Below are 26,075 nucleotides of genomic sequence, written 5' to 3' on the forward strand. Positions count from 1 at the left end.
CTCAAACCCATGGAAATATAATCCAGTTATCAGTCCCGAAGAGCCGTCGGGAAACACTTTTCCAGGCGGCTCACCATAATCCTATGGAGGGTCACTTAGGACAAGAAAGGACACTGCAATAGTTAATGGCCCGCTTTTATTGGCCGGGCATTCACGGGGATGTGCGCTGTCACAAATGTCAGTTGGTAAATCCACCGGCCACCCCAAGGGCACCATTGCAGCCGTTACCATTAATCGAGGCCCCCTTCGAAAGAATTGGTATGGACCTCATCAGGCCATTAGAACAGTCAGCATGTGGATATCAGTTTGTATTAGTCCTGGTGGAATATGCAATGCGATATCCAGAAGCAGTGCCTCTGCACAACATCTCAGCATGCAGTGTTGCGGAGGCACTCTTCAAAATTATCTCCCAGGTGGGGATTCCGAAGGAAATCCTCACCGATAAAGGCACAACATTTATGCCACGTACACTGTGAACTTTATGAATTGCTGGGGATTAAATCGATTCGCACCAGCATTTACCACCCAAAAACTGATGGGATGGTCGAACGATTTAATCAAACTCTAAAAAATATGATTCGTAAGTTTGTACGCAAGGACACTAGAAACTGGGATAAATGGCTGGAACCCCTATTATTTGCAGTCTGGGAGGTACCGCAAGCCTCCACAGGGTTTTCCCACTTTGAGCTCCTGTATGGATGTCAGCCCCGCAGGGTGCTTGACGTCATACAGGAGGCATGGGAGGAAGGACCTTCCCAAAGCAAAAATGAAATTCAGTATACTTGATCTTCGAGGAAAGCTACACACGCTGGGTCGGTTGTCACAGTGAAATTTGCTTCAAGCTCAAGAGAGACAATGCCGGCTCTATAATAGGTGTGCCCAGCTATGGGAATTTGCACCGGGAGACAAAGTCCTAGTATTACTGCCCACTTTGAGCTAAAAATTACTCACCAAATGGCAAGGACCCTTTGAGGTTACACGGCGAATCGGGGATCTCGATTATGAGGTTGAATAAACAGATAGAGGCGAAGCATATCAAATTTACCACCTCAACCTCCTTAAATTATGGAGAGAGGCGGTCCCCATGACCATGGCGACGGTAGTTCTGGAGAGGGCGGAGCTCGGGCCAAAGGTGAAATTCAAAGCCGATCCATTCACCACCTCTCACCGTCCCAGCTCATACAGTATATACATACACTATATATACACACTGCAGTCGTTTTCTCTCCTCTTCCTGGTCGAACGAACCTCATACAACACCATATCGATACTCTGTCAGGAATAGTAGTATGTAGTCGGCCGTTCCGCTTACCCAAACTCAAGCAAAAAGTGATTCGGGATGAATTAGAGGCAATGCTCGAGATGGGGGTAATTTAAGAATCGCACAGTGATTGGGCCAGCCTGGTTCTTGTGCCCAAGAGCTATGGGTCAGTCCGGTTCTGTATAGATTATCGAAAATTCCACGCGGTGTCTAAATTTGACGCATAACAAATGCCCCAAATTGACGAGCTACTCGATCAGTTGGGTGCAGCTCAATTTTATTCGACACTGGATTTAACAAAGGAGTGTTTGCAGATCCCCTTAACTCCATTATCCTGAGAAAAAACTACATTTTCCACACCGTTCGGATTACACCATTTCGTCACTCTTCCATTCGGTTTGTTCAGGGTTCCCACCATATTCCAGCACCTCATGAATAAGAGTCATAGGCCGCTGCCTATTAAGACAATATTATTATATACAGTAATGATTGATAGAGGCATATGCAGCATCTGAGAGCCATCATGAGGTCGCTGAGGCGGGCGGGGATCACGGCAAACTCGAAAAAATGTGCAGTTTGATGGGTGGAAGTACAGTATCTGGGCTTCCACTTGGGTCATGGGCATGTACGGCCCCAAGTTGATAAGACTGCAGTGATAGCGGCCTGCCCATAACCCAAGACCAAAAAGGAGGTGAGACAGTTTATGAGGCTACTTCTGAAGGTTTATGCCTAGTTTCTCTGCTGTCACCAGCCCCCTGATCTCACTAAAAAGGGGCACCAGATCCAGTCCAGTGGACGGAGGTGTGCCAATAGGCTTTCATGAGAGTGAAATCTGCACTCTGTGGCAGGCCGCTTTTACATGCTCCAAACCTCTCTCCCCTTCATTTTGCAGATGGATGCATCAGAGAGGGGGTTGTCTCATTTCAGTGATGGCAGAGACAGGCTTTAAAAGGTCAGTGGAACACCAGACCGGCACAGTGAGTCCGAGACGCGGACACACAGCCAGAAGCTGTACGCTGAAAAGCCGTTTTGATTCATTATTGAGTTTACGTTGACTAGTATCATTGAAGCTGTGTTTATAAACTGAAATACTTTGAGTAAAAGCCCTGAGAATGAATAAATGAATGCTGCATTTATATAGTGCTTTTTCTGATACTACACTCAAAGCACTTTACACAGTGAACAGGGGACTCTCCTCAACCACCACCAGTGTGCGGCATCCACCTGGATGATGCGACGGCAGCGGACAATTAGGAGGCCATGATGGATAAGGGCTAAGGGGGGGGAATTTGGCCAGGACACCGGGGTTACACCCCTACTCTTTGAGATTTTGAATGACGACTGAGAGTGAGGACCTCGGTTTCATGTCTCATCTGAAAGAATAAAAGTACACTCACACGGACTGCAACACCGGCTCCCACTTCCTTCTTACCTCCCATGCTTAGAACCTCTACATGTATTTTCTATTATTTCATCTGACTGACATAACTTTTGTTAATAAACATTTTGTGTAATTTCCTACCTTGGTCTATGTTTTTTTCCTCTGCAAACATTAATGGAAAGACTATTGCAAACAAGAAGGATACATTTGTTTTCTATAACAAAGCCTATTGAGAATAATCCATATTCTATTATATTCTACTTCTGTGAACACCTCACAATAAACACAAAACCACTTACACAGTCATGTTATCCCATACAGAAATCAGATATATAGCCATACATGTATATTTTTACAATTATTGTTCATTTATTTGGGCATATTGGCTATATAAAATTACACTGTGATTTGGGAAGTTATGTTTTACATATATGAAAGTGTAATATTTTGAAATATGTAAATTAATGTATTTTAAAATTACATAGCACTTTTAGACACTATACTCAAAATACTGCAGATATGTTGCATATACTGTATGTAGAGTACAGAAAACGTTTTATATCAGTGAAAACCATTAACATGCATATTATGTTTTACATATATTGCCATATGTGAAATTTCTCTTTGGAAAATGTTATAACAAAGATATTCGCTTGTAAATAATAAAATAACTCACCTTTTCTACACGAACACAAAGCCAATCCTGTGTCCCAAACATCATAAATAATGCCTTAGGAGGGCACTTCGAAGGGAGAACAATTGTGAAAGTCATGCTGGAAGGTCGTTTCAAACAGAATTTCCAATAAAAATAACTTTGAGTTATACAGTGTGATTGTAGCTCAACTTCATCCATCATGCAGGTATGCACCAGCTTAAGACCATAAATGGCATGCGCATGTTGATGAACGGTCTTCTTCCTTTTTACCCATAAAAAAGCGTTAGTTACATGACAGTTTTGAGCACTTCATTTCAAATCATGGAGAGGCAATATATTGGAGAATCAAACATCTGCCATTCTGTGACGTGTTTCAAGTATACTGCATCTATAGCCAACATTTGGCAAGTGATTTTGCTGCTGCGCTGCTCAGCGTGAACTGCTAGATGACGCGTCTCTTTCTGCAGAAGTTTATGAATATACACACAAATTGTTTGGTATACAATGAGTACTTTCTAGATAAACTTGATAATTTATAGATATTGATTTCTAGATAACTTTCTAGATAAACTCGACAATTTATAGTTATTGATTTCTAGATAACTTTCTATACAGACTTGGTTTAGATAAGGTGAATACCTACATTCGCTAAGAATTATTTTGCAGTTTTATTATTCTATTATTTCTGAACATCTGGGTTTATTAGATTTTAATTTATTCTACATTTACACTCTGTTGACAACTTCCCCCTGTGGTGCATTTGAACACTTTTCTTGCACACCTTTGTTTCCTATAATGAAAAGAACTTGGATTTCTTTAAACAGGTTTCTTGAATTCTAATAAAGAACATACAATTTGAATTATTTTGGAGTACATTTAAAAGTTGAAAAACTCGAATCGTGAATCACCCATTAATTATATTTTTTTGCCATATCGCCCAGCCTACTAAAGTGTTTTAGTAAATAACATGAAGTTTTTAGTAATTTGAATACTTTTTTTTAGATTAAGTCATCATTAAAGTCATCCAATAGCAATTTTAGGAAAATAATTAGTAATTTGTTGTGGATTACTTTTTTTAGTAACATACCCAACAATCATTATTTATGCAATTCTGTTTCAGAAATTACACGCTTTTAATACTGTACGAGTTCTCGGTTGTTTTATTTAAAATAACTTCTGAGTAATACATTTCTTCCTGTGGGAACTGTCATTATTATTTATTATATAATAATAAAACAAAAATAAGGCATTATTTAGAATTTTTTTAAAGAATAATTAAACATGCTGTCCTATATAGTATATTGATATCACTTGGCTGACAGAAGCGGAACCCGATGTGGTCTTCTGCTATTGTAGACTACAGAAATACTCAAACCAGCCCGTCTGGCAACTATAGTCATGCCACGGTCAAAATTTACATATATACTGTATATGTATATACTGTATATACATTCACACTCACTGACCACTTTATTAGGTACACCTGTACACCTACACTACCGGTCAAAAGTTTTGAAACACTTACTCATTCTTTATTATAATTTTATTTATTTTTTTCACATTTTAGAATAATAGTAAAGTCATCAAAACTGTGGAATAACATAAATGGAACTATGGGAATTATGTTGTGACTAAACAAAATCCAAAATAAATCAAAACTGTGTTATATTTTAGCATCTTCAAAGTAGTCACCCTTTGCCTAGAATTTGCAGACATGTACTCTTGACATTTTCTCAACCAACTTCTTGAGGTATCACCCTGGGATGCTTTTTAAACAGTATTGAAGGAGTTCCCATCTATGTTGGGCACTTATTGGCAGCTTTTCTTTATTATTTGGTCCAAGTCATCAATTTCAAAAACTTTTTTTTTTTTTTTTTTAATTACATTTTAGTTTAATAATGAAATAAATTAATATGGTGGCACATTTATATTTTTGTCTACAAAACTAATTTCAAACATTTAAGCATATGCCTTCATATCAAAAGATTTTTAAGATCATGAGAAACATTTCAGTCAAGTGTTTCAAAAGTTTTTGAAAAAGCGGTAGTGTGTGTGTGTGTGTATATATATATACACATGAACACAAGAAGAACGAATGAACTGTGCTTCGGTAGCATAAACACTTCTTCATGCAAATAACATTTATAACAAGTCAGAAACATACAGACATTCACACTCATGCTGTTTACTTAGTAATGTAAGTTGATGTGACAGTCTCTGAAGAATATTTCCACTTCCCCTGACATATGCAAATACAGTTTGTCCACTGTACAGTGACAAAGTGCTCCAGAGGACTTCAATAGATGAGATCCAGAGCCATAACTCAAGCTCAGATTACTCCAAGAGAGAACATTCAGATGTGATTCATTAATTCAACTTTACAGTAAAAAAAAAAATTATTGAGAAAACTAACATGATCAGCTATGCACTATAAAACAGAAACTGTTGAGAAAAAAAAATAAGCACAGCATGCATTGAAATGTTTCCAACTTGGGGCTCTATTTTCATGAGTGCACAAAGCACAGTGCTACATGCTATGACTGTGCACAACATCTTATCCAGAGTGCTAATTCTAATTGCAATTTTCGTGCCAGCGCAAAGCGCAAATGGGCATGGGTGGGAGTATTTGCACTATTGTGGGTGTATGCACGCAAACTGTGGGTATAAGTATGTTAATGAAGTGGTGCTTTCCTGAGAAACAGGTTGTTGCGCTAATACCTTTCAATACTACCTCTTAACTCAGCGCAAAGTTTAAATTTAAATGCGTTTGCAGTTTGAAGATTCCACCAGCAGGTGGTAATAAAGTTCATGTCCAAATTCTGAAAGTACAGAACATCAACTAATGTCCCCTACAATCGTAATTTTTCAGGGGTAATCACTTGATTTTTGTTTTAAACTTTCTAGAGGTCATGGTTTATTTTTTCAATTATTTGTATTATTATTTTTGTTATATGTATTATTATTAATATTGTAAATTTACAATTGTATTTATGATTTAATTTATAGCCTACTAGTAATTTCCCACCTGTTGTTGAGATTGATTTTTAAGTCACTGCAAAAGGGGCCGGTGGAAGAAGGAAAGACTAAAATGTCTGGATTTGTTAGGATTTTTGTACCACTTTGTTATTTTGATTATATTTTTGTATAGTTTAAAGTGTAATTTGAATTTAGAAATATATTTGTTTGATTTTTTTTTTTTTTTCGTGTTTGAATACATGATTTTTTTATTTTTTATCAAAATTGACCGGTAGAAGTGAAGTGCGTGCCGATACAATCACTGTTAATACTAGCCATGATTTGTGTGTCAGTAGATGAAAATGATTAATAATACTTACATTCCCAATAATTTAACTGAGCGTACATCCAAATTCAGAAGAGAATCACACTTTATATGCATCCGAGAGGAGCATGTCACTGTCATAGAAATATGCCTGGCATTCATCAAGGATGCATTTAATGCACATTTTCTATTCTTCTAATTCACTGCATACAGTCCATTTAAACTACCAACTTCTTATGAATGTGCTGTCTTTGTTTATATCATTGGTGCTTGACAGGGAACGTGATTTCGCCAAACTTGAGCATAGGCTTAGTGCATTCTTGCACGAAAATACAAAAGACTTCTGTTCTGTGTCTCCTCGACTGCCTGGATGAAACATTTTTAGCCCCTTCTGCCATTTCTTTTGACTCACATTGAGTTCTCAAATTGAAATTCTAAAAGTAAGAGGGACAAATTACTTTCGTCTTCTTGGAACATTGTGCATGAGTTGTAAGGACCACTTTTAGGGTGCTTAAAATCTTTTTGTGTTCCACAAAAGAAAGAAAGTCAAATGGGTTTGGAACGACATGAGCGAGAGAATATGCTTTTAACTGTATTTTTCTGTGTCATTTACAAAGACTGCTCCTTTTATTTTGAAGGGTTATCTCAAGAACTCTCAACCCTTTCTGACAGACAATGTTCAACATCGGCCATCATAATTCAACATTATGATACGTTTCTGATGGCTCACTGATTTTGGTCACTGAATTTTATGGACTGTGAGGTGTGAAAACTTTATTGGACCTGGTTATAATGTAATTATCCACCTCTGGAGACTCGTGCTCCACTAATCTGACAGTGACGTATGACTGTAACTGCTCAGCAATATCTAACTGTAACTGCATTTTGGCAACGTCTGTTTCTTTGGAGAGCTTCAGTGGTCGATTCTGGAATAAACCCAACTCCTGTGCAGTTGATTTCAAGGCCACAAGGATAATCGATGCTATTTGCAGGCAATAATGCATTCAATAGATCGTAAAAAAGCTTCTACATACTGCATTTTAAAATGGTGATAGATTTTGTGAAATGGGGCCAGAATATTTTCTCTTGGTAGCTATTGTCTGTTTGCATCTGTTTAATGCTCATGACAAATATTTGATGCGAGAGTGGAAGGCCTCTAGCAACTGTTTTTTTTTTTTTTTTCTTTTTTTTTAGTACATCATTGCATGTTACAGAGCTGTTTCATCACTTGTATTGTTATATTATAATACAGACGTTGAAGTGATGGCCTTGTTTTAAAGAACAGCCAACCCAAAAATGTAAATTCAGGCACATGGTTTCTCTTACCACTGCTTCGCTGATGACACACAACTCTACTTGTCTTTCCAACCCAACGACACCACAGTGACTGCTTGAATTTCTGCCTGCCTGGCAGACATCTCGGCCTGGATGAAGGAACACCACCTGCAACTCAACCCAGCCAAGATTGAACTCCTTGTCTTTCCAGCCAACCCTGCTGTTGAACACAACATCACCATGCAGCTGGTGCAACTAGAGTAACGCCTTCCAAAACGGTCAGAAATCTAGGGGTAACCATCGACAACAAACTAAATTTCACAGACCACATCTCAAAGACCACAAGATCATGTAGATTTACACTCTACAATATCAGGAAGATAAGACCCTTCCTCTCTGAACATGCCACACAACTGTTTGTCCAGTCACTTGTCATAACTAGACTGAACTACTGTAACGCTCTCATTGCAGGCCTCTCTGCATGTGCATTTAGACCCCTGCAAATGATCCAGAATTCAGCAGCACGTCTGGTCTTTAATGAACCAAAGAGAGCGCATGTTACACCACTCCTCATCTCTCTCCACTGGCTGCCGGTTGATGCACGTATCAAATTCAAGGCTCTGATGCTGGCATACAGAACAGTCACTGGGTCTGCTCCAGCATACCTAAAATCATTTATGCAGAGCTACGCACCCACTAGAAGCCTGCGGTCAGCTAAGGAATGTTGCCTTGTTGTACCAACACAAAGAGGCACCAAAACACTGTTGGGTCTCATGAATTCAGATAGAAGACAAAGGCAGGCCTAACACAGGTGTAAAACCAAACTGAGGCCCACACAAAGTCATAAATCTTACTGATAAAAACCGCAACAAATTCAAATAAAAGGAGTCCAAAACAGACTACAAATCCCATGAAGCCTTGCTCACTAAAGGATCGAACTCTCAACTCCTATTGGATGAGGCACAAGACAGAACACCCCTCAACCATGATGTAATCGGGAGTAGAAATACCTCTAAGATCCATCTGGGCTTTGCTTCCAGCAACTTTGCTCGCCGTGTGTAGACGCAGCTCATCGCTGCTCTCAGGTGTAGCCTTGTGACACAAGGAAGTAACATCCAACTTGAAACTGTGGCCATACAATCTCCATCTCGCTGGACGAGTTGAGATTACTCTGTGTTCCACTGAACACTCTAACGGATCTAAAGGAGACAGCCGAGCAATCCGCATCTTCATCCATTTGCCTGCAGAAGTGAAGGGAAAAAAATTTCTCTTCCCTCTTCAATCAAGTCGACATCGCTGATTTCTCCGCCAGCCCGCCAAGAATCAGTAGCCGTACCGTCCGCCGACAGAGTGAGAAAACGGCCTCCCGTCATCACCCGAGCCTCGAGGAACCGAGTCGGAGTTAAAGGACGGATGAACACACATTCTACCTGCATCCTCATGCGATTCAAGTAAAAGGTTTACGTCTGGGTAGAGATAGAATATTATAGTGTGTTATTCTTGTGTATCAAGGTTATTTCTTGTACAGCTTACAGACCGCTGAGTGCACTCATTGCTGCTAATAATACTCAAGATATTACTGTAATGTTCTGTTATCACGAATGAGATCTGCTGTGTTGTAGTCCAACCACATTGGACTGTTGTGTATTTCCACCATCGTGGGTGAGACCGGCACACTGAGTTTATCCATTAAAGAACCAAAGACCACGGGACGGTTTACGAGCCGTCCACCGCGTCTCTGAGTGATAAACTAACAGCTGCTTTCTCTCCCACAATCGCGAAACCGGCTTTGATGCCGCCACTTTATTCTCTCTCTCTCTCTCATACTAACCACACACACACACGCGACCCCTCCAAAAAGTTTCGCACACACTTTTGGTTAGTAGATAACTTCGTGATAAAGCTCAGCTTTGTCCCTATGTTATCGTACAAGTGGAGACACACAGTAAACGGGCAGACATCATTAACCGGCTTCTCTCTGCCCACATTCGCAGCCATATTCTCTGGCCGTAAAATCTCGCATGACGTACTCTCCACAAGAGTCACGTCCGCCATTTTGTACGCGTCACTCCTTACACACACACACACACACACACATTCCTCTCATGTGTTATAGGCTTCTTTTGGTTACCATATCTAATCATGTCACTGTTTAGTTTGTAGTTGGAAGTTTATTGACTGCACTGTATTGTTTATTGATTATTAATTGATATTACTGCATAAATAAACTTGTTATATTTCAAAGAGAAGTGTTTTGGTTTGTTTTGCATACACCTGTGTCAAATGCTGGCAGGGGATGTCAGTGCTTGGATTCAAGCCTTCATTGTTTAATTTTGATTGTCGATTTTCTTAAGAGAACAATCTAATATTGAGACTGTTATACTGTCTGGTTATTAGTCCATGATTCCAGGGTGGTGCCCCGGCAATATTAATCTCTATTGATTTTGATAATTGATAATTTTCTTTGATGATTGTTGAATTTGAAGGATCAATAAGCTAGTGTTAATTCTAATCAATGTTCCATTGATTTGAACAAGTAATGATTATCTTTGATAATAATTAATATTCTATTGAATTTGATGGTTATCTTTGATTGTTGATGTGAAGGATTAAAAGAGCTAACATTGATTCAAATCAATGTTCTATTGATTTTAATAATTGATAATTATCTTTGATAATTATTAATTATTGCTAATAACCAAACCCGCTCCTGAATGTAGTGCACTACATTTACTGGTGCACCGTATGAGGCTTTAATGAGTTAGATTCTATTATTTAATTTAAATATTAATTAATAACTAAAGAAATAATAATGAATTATTTCTGATAGTAACACTGATCTAAACAACCAGTAGAACCAACAACACTTTCCCGGACTTTCAGCTTCATCGTACCACGTTGGTGGAATGACCTTCCCAACTCCATCCGTGAAGCTGACTCACTCTCTGTCTTCATAAAATAACTAAAAACACATATTTTCCATGAGCACTTAACCAGTCATTAAAAAAAAAAAAAAAAAATTGAATTCTTGTTTCACATTAATCTGTTTTGAATACTATTCTGATGCTAGTGAAACTTTGTAATATGGCACTTTTCATACCACTGTCTCCTTAAGACGATTCGCTTGTGTCTTCCTCTTTTGTAAGTCACTTTGGATAAAAGCGTCTGCCAAATGAATAAATGTAATGTAATGTAAATGTAAATTCTCTCAACATTTAATCTCACATAATTCCAAGACAGTATGACTGAAAATCTTTTCCATACAACAAAAGTGGATGGTTATTTATACAATCTAGTCTCACTGAATCACATTACTATACCTAAATGTTTTATTTTACCATGACTCGTTGTACATATCCCGGCAGTTTCCTGGTGACGTGAACACTAGAGGCAATAAAACAACAATGACTTTTATTCACTTTCACACAAACCATGATGAAAACGGCAGATTACCAGTTTAAAACACGTACTTTTCACTTTGTCCGCTCTGTTTTTAGTCTTTGACATGCAGTGCCAAGTTGTACGAACAAAATTTATGGTACTTTATTTGTCCTTTTTGCAGTCTGGCAGCATAAATCACCATACACATTCAAGAGCAGTGTAATACATTCTGCTTTTATTCCTTTTGCGTTCCACTGAAGAAAAAGAGAAATAAATGGTGGATGGATTTATATGTATATATTTAATATATATATGTTGTGTCAACTGACCCTTTAACCCTTAAAAGCATGCCTCTGGTCTTCAGTGTCCTAGGACTTCAATCCACCCCTTTACATCATCCACATTTTTAGAGGTCCCACCTCTTAGGGTCGTTAGTGACTCCAGATTTGTAATAGTGTTGTAATCTACAGTATATATTTGCGCTTCCATAATTATCACACTTTTATGATTATTTCATATTTATATGTTTACTTTCACAAAAAATCTATTTCTTTGTTTATTACAAGAAAAAATAGTACATTAATACAACGCAACAATGGTAAATTATCAGTATTCCATATGTGTGTACACATACGTATTATACAGTTTATTTGTTCGTCAAGGTGGCGCTGTTGTTTTAGTGATTGATTTACATTTGACAATGTTATTTGATGTAAAAGCAATGTGGAAGTAAACTATAGAAAGTACAACTCATGCACAATATGATATGGTTATTGCCATTTAGGTGTACTATTGAACGTTGTGTGCCCATTTAGGGCAATAGTTGCTTGAGAATATAAATTTGTGTCGATTATGTGTTATGTGTAGCTCAATATGTGTTTGACAGCCAGCTGCGGCTCATCAAAATTCAGCATGGAAGTAATAGCGCTGCTCTATCATTTGTTACATCATCTCTGATATCTGAGAAATAAAACATCAAAGTATAATTGTGATGAGGAGGAGGGCGGGGCCGGGCCGTTAGGATGGATGCCTGGCACTGAGTTACCTCAATCAGCCGGGAGAGGGACAAAGAGGAGCCGGAGATGCCAGTTCGAGAAAGAGAGAGAGACCCACAAAGCTTTCTGTGTGTGTGTGTCTTTATTTTGAACGTGTCTGCTGAAAAGCAGTGCGTGTATTGAATGTGATGCTGGAACGTGGATTGTTCACCCGGTCCCCGCTTCCTCCTTTCCACATTAAGAACCTGATTTGTGGGGGCCTGGGTAGCTCAGTGATAAAATACGCTGGCTACCACCCTTGAAGTTTGCTAGTTCGCTAGTTTGAATCCCAGGGCGTGCTGAGTGACTCCAGCCAGGTCTCCAAAGCAACCAAATTGGCCCGGTTGCTAGGGAGGTAGAGTCACATGGGGTAACCTCCTCGTGGTCGCTATAATGTGGTTCGTTCTCGGTGGGACGCGTGGTGAGTTGAGCGTGGTTGCCGTGGTGGATGGCGTGACGCGCTATGTCTCCGTGGCAATGCGCTCAAGAAGCCACGTGATAATATGCGTCTCAGACACGGAGGCAGTTGGGATTCGTCCTCCGTCACCCGGACTGAGACGAATCACTACGTGACCACGAGGACTTAAAAGCGCATTGGGAATTGGGCATTCCAAATTGGGGAAAAAAAAAAAGAAAAAAGAACCTGATATTATATAATACTATTCTATTAATTTTTAGTTGATGCTAGAAATGCTTTGAAAATGTTACCCTATCTGGGCATTTTGTAGATCCATTTTTCATAGATACACATGCTGGGTCGCCAAAGACCCTAGGTATGTAATAATGTTTGGCAAAACACCCATGCATTTGAGGGTTGAAGGAAACATAGTAAGTAGCTCTCATGTTCTCTCTCCAAAAAACAAAACAAAAACAAAACAAAAACGGTTTTATCAGTACACAGAAACACCCAAATTTAGTCTGTAGGACTGCAGTGCAATGCCAACAAATTATCATTCCATTTTCAGAAACCCTTAATGCATTACACTGTGCTCTCACTAGTCCAAAGCTCTCTCATGGCCCAGACATGCAACAAAGCCAAGCTAGCTGCTTCGCCTTATCGAATTCCCTCCCAATTAGTGCATTAACAAACCACAGGACTTTTTAATGGATTCGCCTCATGATATTGTTTAATTTGTGACAGTAACAAACCTCTTATTGAGATTCCATGTGGATTCAAGGTTAAATTAATCATGATGCTTCAAGCGCTGTCTGGGAGTGACTTGATTGTGCATTGTGTCTACTACAAAAGGGTTTTTTTTTTCCGCAAGATTTCTTCTGTCTTTCTCGTCGAGTGACCTTTTCAACAATGAGGCGTGCTGCCTGTGGCACGTTATTTATTTATGATTTGTGTGGAAGCCAAAAGGCTGTCAGCTCTGTTTGCCCTGTTTGCAATGTTATCGTCTGGTCATCCACTCAAATGGGTGGGTGGTTGGGTAGATGCATGGAGTTCAAAATCTGGGCCAGTCTGATTAATATCACACTCTGGTGAGATGCACAAACATGACAACAAAAAGGCCTCTTTGCAAGGAAGGGAAACTGAGATAACAGTTAACATACGGTGATACGCAGATGCGGATGCATAAGCGACCATTATGTGATTCCCATTGTGCAAAGAAAATAAAAATCACACATGCCATTGCATGGTTATGTTTAAAAAAAAGCCAGTGAATAATTAGTCCCCAGGGAGAAATCAATGCATAATTTACATGTTGTTGGGGAAGCTGTCTATTTACACTATAAAGGATGGGAAACTTTTTCTTAAACTGATTTGCGCTACATGTTCATTTTGATCTGTTTGATACATTTATTACTCTCTCTTTTTCTTTTTTTTTTCTTACCAATGACTAAATCTAAATCCAGAGTAAATATAGTTGGCCAATGCTTTTCACCACTTCTATAAATGTATGATCATTAAGGCTCTATCACATTTATATAGCTGATGCTGATGTTAAATATTAACTTTAAGACTGTCCCTCAGATAGAGTAAAATAAATAAATAAATGGTGTAAAAGGACAATTACGTGAGACCAACTAACCAACTGGCCAACTGTAACACACATTTTATCAATCACAAATAAACTAGAATGATGACCATTACTCTGCATATACTCAATAGAGTGTGGAAAAGAAGTGATAATTTTAAGTTTTCTACAAAAAATCTAATTTTAGGAGAAAAAACCCCCAATTATGTCCAATTTGGTAACACTTTACATTCATGTTCCCTTAGTTAAGGGTTTATAAAGGGGCTCATTAATGACCAATTAGTCATTACAAATGCATAATAAATCATGTATATGCAGTAATAGCAACATGCATAAATGAGGCAACTTTTATCCAATGCATGCCAAATAGTGAACATTTTAATTTACATGTTATAAATGCTTAATACATAACTTATTTATACTTCTATTAATAATAATAAAAAAAATAAAAAAAATAAATGAAATGTCCTAATTCATGTTTTATGTCACAATGCAGCAAAAATAGACTAATATAGTGGGATTAAAAAAAAGGGGGGGGGGCACCTCACTTGTGTTTTCACATTCCTTGTCATGTTGATGTCAAAAGAGTGGTGCTACTCCGAGTGCTGTCCCAACTTAACTAGTCTTAGTTACCTAAAAAGTCCTCAGCAAAAAACACTTTTCGTGACCTCAGGCTCATTTACAGCATATATCATATAATAAAGCCTGATGACCATTAAACATACTGAACTTTGTGTAAAAAGACTTGTAATGTTGCCAACTCCTCAATAAATGCTTCATGTGTGTCCAATTTACATTAAGGTACATTTTCATAAGCTATTAATGTTGAACAGGTGTTTTTATAACATGTAAAGTAAAATGGCTCACTATTTGGAAGGTATCATGAAAGTCACCCTTTTTACATATTGTTGTTACATAACTGCATATTAATGTTCTATAACGCATTTGTAAATTATTTATTAATCAATAATGAACTATTTATAAACAATTATAACCATTTATATATATATATATATATATATATATATATATATATATATATATATATATATTAGTTCTGCAGTCTAAAGTTTAAATGCTTTTGAATTCAAACTAATATACAGTGCGTTTCAAGTTGTTGGTTGAAAGTTGACATGAATGACAGATGTTAACACTACTGGTAGCTACCATGTAATATTTTATGATGGCTGTGAGGTCGAGGGCAATCATAACAATGGTTAGGAAATAAAGTTCAATGAATGATTTAAATAATAATAATAATCTTGCAAATGCATAATTAACTTTGTTTCACTTAAGTATCTAGCTGAAGACTGTTCTTGACTCATCAGCTGCTCAACATATTTTAGAAAATGATTTAATTTGCTTCAGATATTATCAAGTCCCACTTTTGCTTTAAACACATATTATTCCTGACAGTTAGAATAATTAACAATGTAAAGGTTAAAAATTATATTCAGAAACATTAATGGGCATTAAAGCATTGATAACTGTGCTCTTATGTGAGATACAGTAGATTAATATCTTAGATTTTTCAAGTGTTACAATTGACCCCAATCATCGTTAAAATCACCATGTCATGAATTAAATCTAATATTATGATCTTTCTCATTATAAATCTAATGGTACAGTTATTTTTGTACAGTTATACACTTTCTTATACCATAAGGCGGATAGTAGATTTGTAGAAGTTTGTAGAGTCATTGAGAAAAATGCACTAGACAGTAGCCTAGTTTCCATCCACTTTTCGCGCTATTTTGTTATCGAAAAAGTGAAAATGCGTAAAAAAAAAAAAACAAATGCAAAATTTGCCGTCTTCTGCCTGTTTCCATTCAAATGTCCTTTTATTGATAAAAATGGTGTGCGTGATGACGTCATGCCTAAAAAACACTTTGTCGCATAAGTTTTGGTTGATCGCAAAAGAAATCTGCCCTTCAGCCGTTTCCATACAGAAATGTGTGTTTATCGCTAATTCCCCTCCCAGATGTCCCTAATTTTTTTCCTCCGAAGTTTTGGTAAAATGGGGAGAGTATTGAGACAATTCATTGAAATTAAACAGCTTACTGTCATTTTAATTTCACAAATAAATGCAATCAGAAGACAGAACTGCAATGAAAAGTGAACTGTTGCCTTTCTGATAGGACTGTAATATCGGTCCTGATGTTGTGCCTATCGCAGGCTGCCACTGAAAGCGAATCATCATGGCCCTGTTCAAGTTGGCAACCTGCACCAATAGTGGGGGAAACATTCGGTCTTAGTATCAGGACCATCCATCGATGTGTATATGCTGTGTGTACAGCTATTATAGAAAAACTGATGCAGTGTAATATCAGGGTTTACATATGATACATTCCTGATATTCACTAGGCTATTTTGAACAATCATCTTATCTAAAGCATTGCCATCACAACTGCATTATGTCCCGTATATTTGTCCAGCAACTTTTAACGACCAACTAAACCTGATTTTCATCTAAAATTAATTTTAGCATCATAATGCAATTTACATTTTCTGAAGAAGCTCAGCAACTGTGATCCAAGGTAAAGAGGGTTAGATTTAAAATATTTAAACATTTTAAAATGTTCAAAAGCTCGTTTTCTGAAAGTGAACTCGGCATTGGACAAATAGTTCTGATAGTTTATAGTCTTGAAAAAGTGTAGAACATTCTGAGAATGTCATTCAGCCGACTTTATTCGTACAGAACAGGGTACGGCTAATTTAAGATTGTGTAAAGAAAAGGCATATATAGGTCTTAAAAAAAAAAAAAAAAACATTTTCATTTGGTAATTTTTTTAAATTTAATACAGGGAATTTTGCCAGCATTTTTTCAAAAGTAAACTAAACAATAATTTAATAGAATTGGGTTATATGTTAGTGTTCCAAAAAAGCACACTGATGTTTTTCTCCTAGTATTGTGTATTTATTTTTTAAACATCTTTGTGCACAGAAATGTTTTTTTGTATTGTGGGCTAATTCCATGACTGCCGTCTATTATTTTGAATGGTGTGGAAAAGCAACTTTAATAAATAAACGGATATCTACCGCGATTAATCACAAAGAGTGGCCATTCATTTGTTCTCCGTGCACTTGTCGATGACAGGTGCATGATACGAGATATGTGTGTTAGCACTCCTGGAAGTGTCATGACGAAGATGCGTTTGCATGCCGTTAAGATCAATCCATAATCACGTACAATAAATTGTCTTTCAATGATGTATTCCTTGTCGTCATGTTTAACACAGGCTAACGATTGGGGTAAACTCTGTCATGTGACATTACATTTTTGCGTTAATGCCAATTTTCGTGACAAAAGTGTTTCCAAACCAGTTTTTCATGACATTTGATGTATCGATATAGAGTTTATGCGCTAGAGTTAAACGGAAAAATATTATGTCGACACTTGTGAAAATTTTGTGATAATTTGCGTTTCCATCAGCTTTATTTTGATGCTAAAACATTTTTCGCAAAAAATCATTGGATGGAAACGTAGGAAACATAGGAAACATTATTTGAGATGCAAACTTTGTTAAATGTTAGATAAAATCAGTAGGCTTTCTGAATTTCTGAACTTTCCCCAGCATAGTGGAAGCTGGAACTACAGTGCTACGCATGTGCACCATTGCAACAGCATTCTTTCACTTATTCTTTAAATGGATGTGATGTTAAAGGTAAAGAGTGTTGAATTTATAAGAAATATTTGAGTAGTAATTGCATTATTATACTCCTAAACCAAACCCTAAACCTAAGCATAACAGTACTCAGACCAAAACAGCGGCCTTTCACTTACTTCTGTGCAAATGTAGTATCTCTCTTGTCGAGAGATCAAAATGAACGTGACAAGAAAGGCACAGTGAGGGAGATTTTCAGGGAACTTGTCTGGAATTCAGCACATTTAATCCGACTTCAGTTGTTAAATCATTCAGAATTAACGTGCTGATTTCTTGTGTGATCATGTTCGTCAAAAGCAAAAGTGCTACTACCAGAGACAGAGCCACATAAGTGATGTGTGGAACAGTGCTATTCTGTCTTAAAGCACTTTACCACACACATGATCCAGTTACTAATGCCTTTACATTAATGTAAGCAGTCTATCGAACCACTTTTGAAAAATTATTATTATTATTATTATTATTTTAAATAATTGATAGATAAACATGATAAACCAGCGTGCATGAAGAACCTCCACAAAAATGTGTACGTGTATTGAGTTGAGTTTGGACTTACATTGGCTGATTGGTTTCTTTTCAGCTGGTCCATATTGCTGCAAAACAAAAAAAGGGAACAAATTAAAGATACTCTTCATAACTGACAGAAGAACTATATCTGATGCCCAATCAGAGATTCTGAAAACATTTGGAAGCTTGATTAATTTGGTAAGTGATACAGTACAGCTAATAATCTTCCACACAATGAAACTGCAAATTTAAACAACCTCAAAAGCATGGGTGTCACTTGGTTTTATAAAGTTGTAGAGTCGTAGACTGTTTATTTTGATAAATAAGTAATATATGTGATATAAAGATGCTCACATGAACATTTGAAATGTAATTTAATATGCATAGATCTGCAGGTCTTTGTAAATTATGACTTGTTGATCTAAGTGTTAAGATTTCCTCGAGGAGTTCTAATCTGTTCTAATATACTGTAACTTGCTCTTTTAATAAACCAAGATTGCATATGTACATTGGTGATATATAACCATAAACAATAAAATAAAAGGAACAATTATTTGATGTAATTTATTTTCCTTTTATGAACTATTATTTTTGAGCATTGAATTCAATTTGTTGTCTCCCATCTGTCCAACATGTCGTGACCACATACATCTCAGAGGGGTCCTAAATATTTGTAGGGTTCAGAACTGAAAAGTTTTGTTTTTATTTGTTTGTATGGATCTTTAAAGGAGCTTCAAGGGATAGTTCACCCAAAAATTAAAAAATGTCATCATTTACTCACCCTTATGCCATCCCAGATGTGTACGACTTTCTTTCTTCAGCAGAACACAAATAAAGATTTTTAGAAGAATATTTCAGCTCTGCAGGTCCTCACAATGCAAGTGAATGGTGACCAGAAATCAGAAGGTCCAAAAATGACATAAAGGCAGCATATAAGTAATCCATATGACTCCAGTGGTTAAATCCATATCTTCAGAAGTGATATGGTACATATTTGTGAATACTGGCACATATTTGAGTTTTTTCCCGATAATACTAATTATATTTCTAAAATAAGTATGCAACGTCTGTCCCTAGTATGGAAAATAAGTAGTTTTGGTGCGAGTCAGAAATTTTGGATTGCTTATAGAGCATTGGTTGAGAGTGTGCTTACATTTAATTTAACATCCTTGTACAAGTATCTTCGCTATAAACATAAAAATACTAGTTGTTAGTTCAGCGAGTAAAATTATTGGCAAACCACAGAGTCAGTTAGGTGAGTTGTTTCTCTCTAGAATTTAAAAAAAAAATAAAAATAAAAAAAGTGGCCAGGAGTATTTTAAAAGATATTACTCACCCTTTGTATGACCTGTTTGTTTTGTCGCCCTCTGGAAGTTGCTATGTAATGCCTTTGGCCAAAACAGAGTATCTATAAAAGGTCATTTATACCTACTGCAACAGGAATTTTAAACCAAAATACAAGTTGTAAGCAATGATTGTTAAATGGTGTGTTTTTAATATTTGTATGTATAAGTAAAGGATTATTTGTAATTATTAATTTCTTTCCTTTTTCTTTTTCTTTTTTTTTTTTTTTTTTTGCACTCTTACCCTCGGCTAACAGACAAACATTAGTATTACTTTAATTAGAATTGTTTTTACTAATTTTATTGTTTTTGTTTGCCGTAAATGTTACAGGTGTGGTTTTGAAAGACAAATTCCAACAACGGTTGACAATAAAGTTGTAATGTATTGTATTGTATGATAGTTGTGACTGAGAAAAAGTAATGTTTACTATAAATCTACACTTTTATTTTGACTTCCACATTCAGCCACCTACTGATTGGGGCTGGTCAGAGGTGGAGATTTACAGTAAAAAAATGTACTTGATCTGTATTGATCTGTTTCTCACCCACACCTATCATGTCGATTCTGAAGACAGATTTAACCACTGGAGTTGTATGGATTACTTTTACGCTGCCTTTATGTGTTATTTGGACCTTTTGAGTTCTGCTCACCATTCTCTTGCATTGTATGGACCTACAGAGCTGAAATATTCTTCTAAAAAACTTAATTTGTGTTCTGCAGAAGAAGGAAAGTCATACTTATCTGGGATGTCACAAGGGTCAATAAACAATAAATTTTATTTTTTGGGTGAACTGTCCCTTTAAAATACACTAATTGCAGGGCAAGACCCTGCGGAGTATTCAGGGTTTAAGAGTGCAACTTTACAGTTTTTGAGTTTGTCCTACTTTCATTTCTGTAGCAGCCCAGTTCTTTTTGGTCAATATCTTGTTCATTTTCTTAATGAATTTTAGATTCTTTGGGTGTTTACCTTTTAAATGTAGGATCTGACCCAGCCCTGACTGATGATGTACTATGACATACTGAGTTTTAAAAGCCAAGTCAAAGTTGTTAAATTGTTTTGTGAGTTCCATAGTTTATATTACATTTAAGTATAAAAACCACCTACAAAACTGCTTAAATGATCAGGTGTCCAGTCAACAGCCCCTTTCACACATGCAGTAAATTGCGGTAAAATTGTTCAATTGCCTTTACAGGTCTGCTATTCACAACAGATTCTGTCTTTTTCCCATTTTGCCACAATTCATACATCAGCACCAAAATGCCACTAAACTCTGAAAAGTAGTTAATTATTTTATCAGTTGACAAAATTCTTCATTTGCTTGTATAGAGAGAAGCACTTTAAGGCTAGATTACACTACACCACTTCTAAAACATGGACAGAATCAAAATATACTAGGTATCACTCACTTATTAACTATGTAAAGGGATAAAGACAACTGTAAACTGGGCATCACACACTAGACGACTAATGATCACTCCGGCTGTCATGTCGATCCGATCACGTGGAAACACACGCCTCCGTTTTAGAAGACGCATGACAGATGTAAATGAACATGGATGTACGGGAGCGATGCCCTTGATGTTGCTGCTTCTCGAGTCTCAAAAGAAACTGGCCCAGTACATTTGGGTGCGGTCTTAGGTAAAAAGTTGGAGACTGCGATGTGGCGTTAAAGGTTTTCTCCACTTTGAGCATTTGTTCACCAACTCCATTTCTTCATGGTCCATTGTCGTGGCCGGGCAGTCGATTTCCATCGGCTGCTCACCGTATGACTTCAGATTTGAGTTGTGGAGCGTAATACACTAAGAGATTTCCTCTATAGTATCAAATATTTGTATATCCTCCGACTAAATGGAAGATTTATACTATCTGTCCAATTAGATTAAATTTTTTGACTCCAGAGTAACTGAATCATCTCAGTCTTATGTCAAAATATCATGACCTCATCCATTAATCTTATGAGTCTGTTCACACATAGCATCCTAACTGAACTTTTCAGGTATTGTTACATATTCTCATTCAGGGAAATAGCCAGTGCAAAATTTACAGATATTTTAACTGACATTTACACTGAAAATTACAGTTAATTTTCTTAAAAAGGCTGCATGCGTGAAAGTGACTAATATCATCCAAGCATGCAGAACTTATAAATGGGACAGTCAAGTAGCTATTATTATTGGGCTTCGGTAATACATTTTAAAGCAATAAGGTACATATCTGTTGTTGGTGTTTTTTTTTTTTTTATAAGTTTATCATCCTTTGGTACATTTGCTTTCAACATTTCAACCCAAAATAGTGTTTAAATTATTTAATAATTAGATACCCTATTAGTTATCACTCAGTCAATCCAATCATCAATTCTGCTTGATCTCATGAAAATTAGTTCTGAGGTGATATGTCCACTGAATGGCGCTAAAAGCGAGTTGAATATTCTCCCAAACAGATTACGTATTTCAACAAAACCTACCTCCCTGCCCTAAACCCAAACCTAACCGATAGAGTAAAAAAAACACAGTTGCTGAAGAAATCACATCATTTTGTAGCTCATTTATGACACTTTCAGCTCATGTGTCGACTTGCATGCTCTTCAGGAATCGTACCTCAGTCTTTTGCATTGCAAGAACAATGCTCTCTCAGTTGAGCTAGCATGCAATTTGAACACACCTCTTCAAGCTTGTAGATATAGTCGATTATGTAATGCAAACTTGAATAGCTTTTTTTTTCTTCAAATTAAGGTACACATAAAGTGCAATAACAAACATACAACAAAACAATAAATTAAGCCCCTTAAATTACCTTATAGTCATCTTATTTTATGAGTATAGCAACTGTCTGAATCATTGAGTTTAACATTTCACAATCAAGGGAAATGCTTTTACAGAAGCAGTCGAAATATACAGTTTGAACAAGAATGCTGGTGAGTTTCTTGATAACTTATGGTTAATTAATGTGTAAATAACAAACAAAACTTTGTATTGTTGTAATAATTTACATATTTGCTTAATCTGGCCTGTTTGCTTTGAGATCCAAAATTAGCCTCAGACGGCAAGCACCCAGAACAGCCAGAGTCCTTGTACTAACTTACTGATGCATATTACACACATAACTGGAAAACGCTGCCCTGATCTAGTAAGCATCAATCTACGGTGCACGTCCCATACAACGACATAACTTGCTGCTTAACAACCATAGTCCAATGCATCGTTAGAGAAATTAACTAGCTAGACATGACTGTTTCCAGAAACACACACAAACCAGTGAATGAGTGAATGCTACAAAGTAACATTTACGGTGTTTCACTTATATTGTATATTTAGGCCTGCTTGTTGAACTTTAAAGAACATGTGTTCTTTCTTGTACAAATGTTTATTCTAGACATGTATTTCTTCCTTTTCCATCATTTATAGATAATTATATTGTTTCAGTGTCTATCCAAATGTACAAAAATAAATGTGTATGCTTTAAATATACCTACAAATACAAATAACATCACCCTGAACTGCATACAACAATGGGATATTACGTTAATAAGCAATGAGCATACAATAGCAAGTGTGAAAATAATTCAGAATTGAATTGAATAAATGCAGAAGGGGACAGCTTGGTTTGAAAGCAATATGTAATGTGCTTGACACTTCATACCCATAAACTCATCAAGCCATTATTAGTACTTTCATTTGGCAAATGTGTCTTTAACTCTAACACCAATAGACTGGCTTTATCTCACTGCATGCTAAAACAATATTATGATTACTCTCGAAAAGACTTAGGGGAGAGATTGCAACTAAAAAGTTCACCCGATAATCTTTGAAATATAAAACATTCCCAGTTTATTGATCCTTTGATGGATAGTTCAACCAAAAAGGAAAACTTTGTCATCATTTACTCTAACTTGTGCTGTTCAAACCTAAACATCTGTTTTCTGATGAACACCAAAGGCAAAGTGTGGAAAAATGTAGTGGCCACTCATTTCCAAATAAAGTGAATAAGGATTGGGTAAGCTCCAAAATGACCAAAAAACGGCATTAAAACCCATAAAAACAATCCAGGCTTTTATGCAATAGTCATATGATACATTTATGTAAGGAACAGATTAAAATTTAAGCTGTTATTCACTGAAAATCTAATGGCAAACTTTTTTTTTTTATGAATCTCATAACCAAATATCTTTGATATCAATAGCACTGTAAATGTCTTGTACGAAGCCCAAGGGAGGGAATTTATTTTCTGAAAACATTTTGTGTTCTCTCACAATAGTTCTGCATTCACTCACAAAAAGTTCTGCGTTCGCTACAGTAACCATGGTTTTAACATTTACCACAAATTTACCATGGTGTTATTATTGCAAAACTAACCATGTTTTTGGCAGAATGATTATGATTTTTATTGCCATAGTTTTGTTTTTCCTGTATTATTACTATGGTTTTACCACACATGTCATGGTTAAAATATGTTTACTGCAGTAAAACCAGGGTAAATTATATGGTTATGGTGTTACAAAAAATGCCATAGTTCAACTAGGTTACTGTAGTAAAACCTTGGTTAATGTTCGCAAGGTATATATAAATGTATTGCAAGGAAACACAACATTATTTGTAAGGGAACGCAAAACTATTTCAGAAAATAAAAATACAATTAAATGCAAAGTAAATAAAAATACAAAATAAATGCAAAGTGAACCATTCCTTTAATTGCTCCAATAATGTTTAGCTCTAGTTCTAGTCCTTAGATCAGTGAGCATTAAGTATAAAAGATCCCGGTAGGCCTCATTGATTCAGTCTCAAGATGAGCTTGTTTAGCAGACCGCCAGTCTTCAGTGTGTGCTTTGATATTATCAGCTCTGAAAACTCTTCAACATCTCATTTGGGACGAGCAATTACAAGCACTATATCCACACTACACATGACATTTAACAGTCTGAAGAGGCTCATTAAGGGCTTTATTGCCCCCTCAAAGATGCAGCAAATTGCTGTTAAGCTCAAATCTTTCAGCAATACAACAACATTTGATTAAATAGCAGTACTAATGTGTTGGATAAGTTGTCAAGATGTCTAGTTTTGGTTATGAGTTAATTTCTGAAATATTTAATTAAATATAAATATCTGGCCTAAACGTGCATTTGTGTCTATAGTTTTTGCTTTGTTAATTCAAATCGTTTTCAGTGAAGGTGAAAATAATGTGATTTCAACAGTATTTGTGGGTATTCATACATAAAGTGTGGTTCTATCACACGTACATATTTGTACGTTTGCATGGATATCGAAAGTACAAAATGTTGACATACTGACAGCATCTGAAACATCAAAATTTTTTCTGTTTAGGAATCCTGTGAGGTTCCAGCACCAGCATGATCTCATATAAAAATCGGCATGTGTGTGCTGATTTTTCTTTAGCCAAAATCGGTATACGTTGACCGAATTTGAAAACACTGCCTCCAGAGGCTAAAGCGGTAAGTGTTTCAGAGCAAATAAAAAAGTGTGACATCCATTTATATCCAGAAGAGATCGCCAGAAGCCAGTTGTAAAAATAATTATTTTCAGTTGAACAGGGTGTAAAACAGTGAAGAGAAATGCTTATTTTATTTAATCTACCACCCAACCAAAACATCATGGTTACTGGTGTAACCTCCATTCCCTGATGGAGGGAACGAGACATTGGTGTCGATGTAGTGACACTAGGGGTCACTCTAGGGAGCCCGAGACACCTCTGGTCTTTGATAAAAGGCCAATGAAAATTGGCGAGTGGTATTTGCATGCCACTCCCCCGAACATACGGGTATAAAAGGAGCTGGTATGCAACCACTCATTCAGGTTTTACGCTGAGGAGCTGATATAAGGTCCGGCCATTTCAGCGGGTAGTTCAGCGTTGTGGCAGGAGGGACACAACGTCTCGTTCCCTCCATCAGGGAACGGAGGTTCCACCAGTAACCATGACGTTCCCTATCTGTCACTCACTCGATGTTGGTGTCGATGTAGTGACAGTAGGGGTCCCTATACAAAACACCACAAGGCTGAACTGTATAACATGAACTGGCGGTGTGTGGTGGGCAGACTTGCTGTGTGCCTCATAGCCAGCACACCAGGTCGACACGTAATCTCCCCCAACACAGTTATGAGTGTCGAACGGCCCTTTTTGGGGACAAGTCGACTACCCAAAGATAGAGACAGGCTTAACCCAGTCGTGGCCTCTTTTCCCCTTCTTTTTTTCCACTCCCTAAAAAAGAAGGGGAATTATCTGACTGGGCCATCAGGTCTAGTCGGGGGTGTCCCTCCCAAGGGGAGGACACCGCGGAGACCACACCTCGCCCCAAGA

At 36.9% G+C, this 26,075-nt stretch overlaps 1 protein-coding gene across 1 annotated transcript in view; it reads right to left on the reverse strand.

Annotated features, from left to right (window-relative positions):
* LOC127430651 (follistatin-related protein 4-like) overlaps nucleotides 1-26,075 on the reverse strand; it is a 376,155-nt gene that overhangs the window by 323,680 nt on the left and 26,400 nt on the right. Inside the window, exon 3 of the mRNA XM_051680578.1 lies at nucleotides 18,471-18,507. Within this exon, the coding sequence (XP_051536538.1) occupies nucleotides 18,471-18,507 (37 nt within the window). The remainder of the gene's footprint in view (nucleotides 1-18,470; nucleotides 18,508-26,075) is intronic.

This window comes from Myxocyprinus asiaticus, chromosome 40, assembly GCF_019703515.2.
Source record: "Myxocyprinus asiaticus isolate MX2 ecotype Aquarium Trade chromosome 40, UBuf_Myxa_2, whole genome shotgun sequence".
NCBI classification, from domain to species: domain Eukaryota; kingdom Metazoa; phylum Chordata; class Actinopteri; order Cypriniformes; family Catostomidae; genus Myxocyprinus; species Myxocyprinus asiaticus.